The 8,631-nt window shown below is 45.5% G+C and overlaps 1 protein-coding gene across 3 annotated transcripts in view; it reads left to right on the top strand.

Moving 5' to 3' along the window:
• The first annotated feature begins 558 nt into the window (after nucleotides 1-558).
• The window catches only part of ADAMTS19 (ADAM metallopeptidase with thrombospondin type 1 motif 19), a 144,449-nt gene continuing 136,376 nt past the window's right edge, over nucleotides 559-8,631 (top strand). For all 3 annotated transcript variants that reach the window (XM_014954817.1, XM_014954818.1, XM_014954816.1), the window contains exons 1-2: nucleotides 559-929; nucleotides 1,810-2,420. In XM_014954817.1, coding sequence (XP_014810303.1) covers nucleotides 851-929; nucleotides 1,810-2,420 — 690 coding nt within the window. In that variant the 5' untranslated portion in view covers nucleotides 559-850. The remainder of the gene's footprint in view (nucleotides 930-1,809; nucleotides 2,421-8,631) is intronic.

The raw sequence follows: 8,631 nt of genomic DNA, 5'->3' as shown, positions 1-8,631 counted from the left end.
CTTGCAACTTCGCAGCTAGCTTACCCTTCAACGGCACAGATGGCTTTCCTCTCCACGCTGGATTGCTCTGCCTTCCCCCAAGGCGGAACAGCCACCTCTGACACCAGCAACAGAAGGTAAAGCAGCAGCGGTTTATGATGAGAAACCAGGCTTCTCGAGGGGGGCGTTTACCTGCTGCCGCCGCCGTTTGTGCTGATGTTAGACGTGCGCTTACAGCTTTTGCTCGACTCCTCTTTTAATCACTCCTCCGCCGACACGGGCGGGGTGGGAAGTGATGGGTACCCCAGGGGGGGGGGGGGGGGGGGGGGGCACAGGGAGTTCAGAACCGACCAAACTCCACCAAACCAGCCAGAAACGGTCAATCTCGACGAGCGCGGGAGGCGGGAAGCCCTTCCCGCGGAGGGGAGGCGGCAGGGCCGGCCGGGCGGGAGGGGTGCGAAGCGCGGTCTTCCCGGCGGCCGCGCCTAAACGTGTTGGAACAGCACCCATACGTTGCAAACTGAATGAGAAGATATACGGGGGCAGCGCGGTCGCCGCCGCCGCCGGGGCGCAGCCGCCCGCCCGCCGCCGGGCGCTGTGTGCGCGCAGGGGCCGCGCTGCTGCCTGCCCGCGCCCGCACACACACAGACGCACACACACACACGCACGCACACGGCGGCCGTGGGCTGCACATCCTGCGCTGCCGGTGCTGCCCCGCTTCGCCCTCGTCCGCGGTTGACTCCGCGGGCGCCCAGGTGGCCGCGCTCCGCGGTGCTCCCCTCCCGATTCCGGCTTGGCACAGCTCGGCACGGCTCGGCCCTCCGTGTCCTGCCTGCTCTGCCGGTGTCCCGCGGGCGCGGAGCCGGTGGGGATGGGCGGGAGGATGCGCCTGAGCCGCGTCTGCTGCGTTTTCTACCAGCTGTGCGTGCTGTCAAGCGGGCTGGCCGCAGGTAAGTGCGCGCTTTTACGCGGGGCGGCCGCATACCTGCCCGTTGTTCAGCGCCCCCACGGCAGAGCCCGTCCTTTTTGAGGGACGGGGCGCTCAGGTGGTGCCTGCCCGCGCTGTCGGGGCGCTCGTCGGGACGGGGTGCCGGCTTCCCTGCGCTGCCGTGTCTTCCCGGCCTGGGTGGGATGGACGTGTAAATTAAACTGCCTTCTGCCCCGGGCCGGTGGGGGTTGTGTGAACGCCCGTGTTTATAAACGGCGGGATGTGCCGACGTTGCTAATTAGTGGTTGTCGTTCATTCTGATTGTAAGAGATGATGATGATGATGATGCCACTCGTTCGCCTGCTCGCAAATGTCCGGCCGTGGGGGGTGTGCGCGTTTGGCCGCACTTTTGAAATCATCGTGGGTCTTGCAAAACATGCTGAGAACAAGGTTGAAATGATCAGGTTTTTTTGTTCATGTTCTCCCCGCTAAAATGACATTTTCTATTTAGCCGTATGAAAAAGTTGCCACTTTGTCTAAATGATGAACGTTTTGTGCAACTCTCCTTGCTTAGAGGTGGTGTTCATGAAGAACATCCCCAGCTCCTGGTACAAGTACAACTTCTGCCCAGCGTGAGCTCCAGCTCGCTCTCAGTGTTTAGGAGGATGGTGGTGTGTCCCAGAGCCCTGAACAGGCACAGAGACATCTAGGGGCTGGCCCATCTGCCATGTGTGAGCACAGGATGAAAGGGCCAAATGGAGCCTGCAGTATTTTGGGTGGGATGCGGGGTGGGCTGGCAGCCAGGAGGAGCATGTTGTGGAGGGCATAGGGTAGTTTTCTGGCAAATGCTATGTGCACCTCGGTGCTCCACTCATTGAAAGCATCTGCTGGCCTTCCTGCAGGTCTCCATGCTTCAGAAGAAACTGAGGAGTGGGAGATCGTCTTCCCCGCGCTGTGGAGCAGGGGCCAGCAGGAGCCGGCGGGTGGCAGCGGAGGTGGTGGGGGCTGCAGTGCTGACCCCGGCTGTGGGAACAGGAGCAGCACCCTCAGTGTCCCAGTCACACCTAGCCCCGTGGCCGGCAGTTCCCGGGAGGTGCGTTCGGTCTCCTCCTCGGTGGAGGGGCAGGTGCAGGCTGTGGGGCAGGCGGCAGAAGAGGACACTGAGGATGAGTATGAGTCTCAGGAGTTTTACCACTGGTCCCCCCTGCCCCAGGGGTCTGGTGCTGCCTCTCAGTTGCCACCACCACCGTCCCCACCACCACCACCACCTCCAGCAGAGGACGGAGATGAGGTGCTGCTGAGGATCCCGGCTTTTGCTCGGGAGCTCTACCTGCTGCTCAAGAGGGACAGCCGCTTCCTGGCTCCTGGTTTCGCTGTGGAGGAGCGGCTCACGGGTGAGGGCAAAAGCCCAGCCAGTGCTGCACAGTCTCAACCCGAGAGAGCTTGTTACTACAGTGGTGCTGTCCTCCGCTACCCAGGCTCCTTCGCCTCCTTCAGTACCTGTGGTGGATTGGTAAGATGACCTTGCATGCAGGGGTAGCACCAAGGTCTCCATCCAAATGTCAGCTTTATCTGCTGCCTTTCACTCTCATCCCTTTCCTGAGGTCTTTCATATCTTTTCTTTCATACCCTCTTGGGTCCAACCCCTGCAATTACCCCCATTTTTAACCATTTTGCCATTCATACTTTTATTATCCCAGTCATAATTTTTCTCAAATCCTACTTGTGCCCTTGTTCTGTAAAGTTTTGATGTTCTTTGTCCCATTTTCCAATACACTTTTGTCCCTCAGTCCCATACCTTTCTTTTTTTGGATCTCCTTTTTACTCTTATGCCATTCTTTTCTCAACTTGTCTCATCTCCATCCCTAATTTTATCCTGTTCCTCAGTGTGTTCCTGTAATTAGTTGCTTCCATGCTCACTCTCCTTCCTTTTCCCTGAATGATTATCTCTCCACTGTCATCCGTTTGTTCATCAGTCCCATCCTATATTCTAAAGTTACCTTTCTCATCCGTGTTATCGTACTTATCCTCTACATCTCAGTTTTCAGACTGTTTTGTCTTTCCTACTTCTACCCATATTTTACGTCTGCTTACTCATCTTCATTATTCCTTTTCTCTCATTCCTTTGGCCTTTTTTCTCTACTGCACAGCTTCCCAGTTGTGAAAGCTGTAGTTACTTGGATTTGGGGCTCCATACCCTTCTTTCTGTTCAGTTCCTCAATAGAAGTACACAATGAGTATATTCTCAGCAGAGATTAATGCAGTCAGGCCTCTTGAATAGTTATTACTTCCGTGGCATACCTCCCTTATTTAAAACAAATTTCATCTGCTATAATTTCTCTCATATCACTCATGCTTTTTACCAGATAAAGAACCAGAATTGGGCACACTGACAACAGCAGTGGTGTTCCAGTGAGCTGCAATCCCAAGATACTTGGGGGTGGATGGAAAGAGTAGAGAGCAGCTGGGATGATGTAAAATGCTGGCAGGATTTAAACCAAAACCAATTATTACTACTATTATTCTGATTTTGGGCCTTCATATAGCATTATAAATTCACACGCCTGTAGCACTTTGCAGAATATAGAATACAAACAGTAACGGTGCTAGGGAGAGTTAACGTCATGACCCTGAGTTTTTTGGGTGGCTAGATAGGTGTAAATCAACACAGTTCTATGATAGATATTTTCTTGTATTTCTTTCCGAATTTGAGCATCTAACTTGTTCCATTGTTGATTCATGAAGATATGCCTGCCTGGTTTTTATTTGCATGGCCATGAAGTGAAACTAGGTAAAATGTGGAAATTTGGACTGCTTATTCATTTGCCTGTTTGGACTTATTCAAAAGTCAAACACCAAACTTAAAGTGGTGGAGAGGGAACATATGTGGATTGACACCAAGTAAAATATTTGCCTGCACTCTTGCAAGGTAAAACTGCCAAGTTTCACACAACTGTTGGCATCTAATTATTGACTGCTTGGCATCTAATTATTGACATTTTGTCAGATTTTCCAAAGCATGGTAGCAGGATTAATTGTGAAGAAAAATATTGGATGTCAACTGAAGGTAGTTTGAAAGCAATCAGGTAAAGGATTTTTATGTTCTGGAAAAGTAGTTGACTTCTGTGCTCTTTAATCTTGTTAGAATTTTACTTCCTTTGACATGCTGTTCGGGTAAAAGTAGTTTAGAGAAATCTTTGCAAATAAATTGGTAAAGAGAATTATCACTCAAAAGTGATGTACATCATTGCATATCTGTAATTCCTTTAACTTCATTTATAAATTGAAATTCACTGTTTAAATAGATGCCAGTTCCCCAGGAACCCTATTAGTAATTTTTGATTCAGTCAGACTTTTCCTAGGAGTACCAGTTTACTCCCAGCCTACTGGCTGATTACGCCCACATGTGTCCAGATCACGTTCTCCATTTAGAAATCTGCAGCTGAAATAGAAACTATTCCCTTCATCTCAAATAAAATTGGAAACTGTTGTCAATGTTGACTGGTGGTGTCATGATCCTCAACTGCATAGTCGTGTTTGCAGTGAAATAGTTAAGCAGCTGTTCTTCCTGAGAGTGTTGCTGCGTCAGGCACATAGTGAAAAAAAAAAAAAAAAATTGCACAGTGCTGTTATGTCAAAGTTGTCATAACAAATCTGAAGTTATTTGTCATTCTTTATTCAGTCATTGCTTGGGCTTTGTCACATATGTAAGTTTCTCTGTTTCCAATAGTCTTGAAAAAGCATCATAGATACATTGCATATTCCACCCTGTATCCTCTAGGCCTTGCCCTGCAAGAAAAGCCAAGCAATATTTCAAACTACATTTTTCTCTTTTAAGATGTAAAAATCCATTGAAACTTGACCCTACAAATAAATTTCTGTAGTTACTCAATTACAATTTGTTTTTTTCATTTTAAATGTAAAGACATTTCAGAGAAAATATGGTATGAATGTCTTAGATACGCTCTCATTTCAAAGCCTTGCAGACTTTGGGTTAGAGTTACTAGGTTGCATGCACTTTGGAAAGCCAAACAAGTGGGCTTAAGTCCCTTAATATGCACGTTAAATTCCACTCAGCAATTTTGCCTTTCAGTCTGAAATACAGCATCTATGTCTAGCAACAAAACTTTTACCATTCTGCTCTTTAGATAGTAGCCTTTTAGAGTGAATCTCTTAATTCACTGAGGAAAGAAGCTGTAGTCATGGAATCATAGAATAGGTTGGATTGGAAGGGACCTGATCTTAAAAATCATGTAGTTCCAACTCCTACTAGACCAGGTTGCTGAAAGCCCCATCCAGGCTGGCCTTGAACACTTGCAGGGAAGGGGCATCCACAGCTTCTCTGGGTAACCTGTTCCAGTGTCTCACCACCTTCATAGTAAAGAATTTCTTCCTAATATCTAATGTCAATCTCCCCTCTCTCAGTTTAAAACTGTTACCCCTTGTCCTACCGCTACACTCCCTAATAAAGGACTTCACTGGCAGACAACAGTGATTTTGCCTCACAGGAAGAAGTGTGAAGAAGTGTAAAGACCAATAGAAGTTTGGCCGTCACAGAATCATAGAATTGTCTAGGTTGGAAGGGATCTTTTGGATCATTGTGTCCAACCATGATGTGCACGGAAGGGTCATACATGACAACATAGATGTGAAGCTGATCCTATAGGGCTAGTTTTGTGAAAAGATAATGGATCTTCAATAAAAGGAGGTAAAGGCCTTGCATGAAATTGTTGAACTGTCCAAGTGAGGATGTTGGTGTTCATTCCAGCTTCTCAAGGTATGGAGAGATCTGACATGCCAGTGACTTTCAGGAAATGGGAAAAATGTCTCTGTAGAAACCTTGACTGCTCCTTCTATAGGCAGAAAGCCAAAAGAATATTGTTGCAGATGTTAGGCACTTTTCCTCTTGAAGTGGGATATAGATACTTTTTGAATAGTTTAATGGTTGTAGTTGGGAAAAGCATGTAGCATAGAGCACAACATTAAAGGTTCCCCATAGATCTTATTTCATAGTTCCTGAGACCTTTTGTAGTATTCTTCTTGAGCTGTTAGTCAAAAACCAGTATGGAGGGGTGATTATAATGGGGTTCATTAGCACACTATGTGAATCATGTGAGTATAGAAGTGAAAAATGAGACCTGTACTCCCAGTTAGTTACTAACCAAATTCTGACTGCCAGCATTGGCTTTATTTGGCAATCTATCATGGCAAATGAAGGAAAGATAGCTCAATGGGTATTTTCTAATCGAATTGAAGACTGGAGAGGTGCATGAAACTCCATTGCTATGAACTTGATGTAGTCTCAGAGCTCACATGATCAGCAGATGACAGCCCTATCCAGCTCCTTGGTAAAACACAATTCTTACATCCTTTTGTACCTCCATAGGGTTTGCTCTGAGTACGTTTTGGGATTCTGCACTGATGTTGTGGGAAGATAAATAAGGATAGGTTTCCAAGAATTCTCAATCTGTATGCTGACTGCCTACTTGTTGTTCATCGTTAGCCAAGTACCAGGATGTAAGCAGTCTTGCTGATGCCAGAAAGACTGCTGTTCTGAAAGTGATGAATTGCAGAGCTGGGCCATTAATTATTTAAATGATAATTTCTACTGCTGGCCTGTGTATTTGCGGTAATATTTGAAATAAGGAAAAAAAAGTATGTAAAATGTTGTACAGTTTTATTTGTGACGGGTAAATATATAATTTACAACTGGTAGTTCTTTTAAAGCATGCTATAGGAGAAACTTACTGTGGACTTAGAATTAAGAAGTTTGTCTACTGGTTCTTCAGCAATGATCTGCTCCTGCTGCTAGCATGGAAGTTGAAGTGGTCTCACTGCATTTCCCCAAAGAGAACTGTAAACACAGTAAATGTGTGCTTTATCCCCTACACCTTTCATTGCAGAAAGGGAGGCATTTAATATCATTTTTTCTCAGTACTTAATTGCTTAGGTAGTACTCTATGGTTATGTGGTGACAGGCAGGGATTTTCCCAATGGTTCTTTTTCTTTTTAGCTGAAGCAGTCTGGAATAAATAGAGAACAGCTAGGTAGAGAAAGGATTTGAATGTCTTCTTATACCTAAGCAATGTGATATGTTTAGACTGTTGGGAAGTGCAAACAGGAGCAAATGTATACACAGAAGATGAAGAGGAGAATGCAGCTCCATACAGCTGTGCTGTTCGTCACAGCACTGAGCAGGTTGTCTAACAGAACATGCGTGGAGGTCGGCCTAAACAGACAGCGTTGCCAGCTGGGTTAATTTACTGGAGAAGCTCTAAAATTCGTCTGTGTGGTTCTGTATTTTTACTGGATCTGAAGAATGCAGAATGGTCCATAGCATGTTCATAGTTCTGTAAATCCCTGAAGAGTCAGCGTCAAATACTGTTTGCAGTGAAAATTAATGTGACTTGAGTGGGAACAAGTCTTAAGACTTCTCCAATCCAATCCAGGGAAGAGGTCTCTCTAGAGAAATGTGTGGTGCTTTTATTAGGCCTCATTGCCACTACCAAGCAGGTATTCAAAAATCTGATCAATAATTTATAGAGAAGTAGTCCCAGATTTATTCCAGCTGTTACACATTCATTTAAAGAGCACTATCCAAAGCAGTGCTGCCAGCATCAGCAAAAGAATGGATGTCAGGAGTTCTGTGTCATGCAGAAAAGTGCCAAATATCATTGAACAGCATTTTAATAAATACTTCCCATGGTAACATCCTACCTTTGCAATAAAACTGAAATAAATTAGGATGTGAAAAAACCTATGTGACTTATTTGGCTAATGGAATGCTTATATGCTACTTCAGTAAGATTTGAAAAAAACCCTGAAGCGCCTTTACAGGAAATGTATGATTTTTTTTATTCCTGACACAAACCGTGTTTTGAAGATTAGTGCTATTAACTAATAGTAAGGGAACAACACATGATGGATTAAAAATATTTTAGATTTTTTAGGGGGCTCTAAGTTCACGTGACCCTTAAAATTCAGGACAACACAAAATAGAGCTTCTGCAAAACTGGAATTTTTTGTTTTCTATCTATCCATTGAGGATAGTCTGACTTTACAGGTTTTCTTAGAACGAGATGAATGAAATTGTAATAGAACTGTAGTAATAAAATAAAAAAGTATATTCTATGTTCCTAAAGTTCTGCCCACACTCACGCTTGAGGATAGGATTCAGCCTGAGAAAAGGCTCAATCTTTGTTTTGACATCTTTCCTCCTAGGCAAGTATTTTAACCACAGCGTTTCACCATTTTTATATGGGAAAACTCCCAGAGGATATAATTCTTAGTTACATATCCTGCAACGAGACTGGTGTCTGATACGGCAACTATACTTGAATTTTTGGACAGGCTGGACAGTTTTGGAGAGCTGTGCAACCTTTTGGTTGTAGAGCTTTCAGTGGCAACTCCTTTCCTGGCATAGGGTCACAGTGACTGGGAATGCATAAGTTGTTTGCATTGGGTGTGAGCAGTGAGCCTGACATTTGCTGTGCTGTGCACATGCAAGGTAAATCCTTGCTTTTGTGAGCATCCCTGATTTTGTGAGGCTCTTGGAGCATGTGTTCAGGAGCAACACAATAAATTGGCCCTGGGAAGCTGTGCAATTACAGGTTGTGAGCTCCTGGTGTAAAGTTCTGAGACTTCTTAATAGACTTCTTACTTTGATCAAGCTGGAGAGCAACTACCCCATTACACATTTTGGACTTCACCGTACAAGCCTGAAA

Source organism: Calidris pugnax, unplaced genomic scaffold, assembly GCF_001431845.1.
Source record: "Calidris pugnax isolate Ruff unplaced genomic scaffold, ASM143184v1 scaffold157, whole genome shotgun sequence".
Lineage (NCBI taxonomy): Eukaryota > Metazoa > Chordata > Aves > Charadriiformes > Scolopacidae > Calidris > Calidris pugnax.
This window is presented reverse-complemented; position numbering and strand designations above follow the sequence as displayed.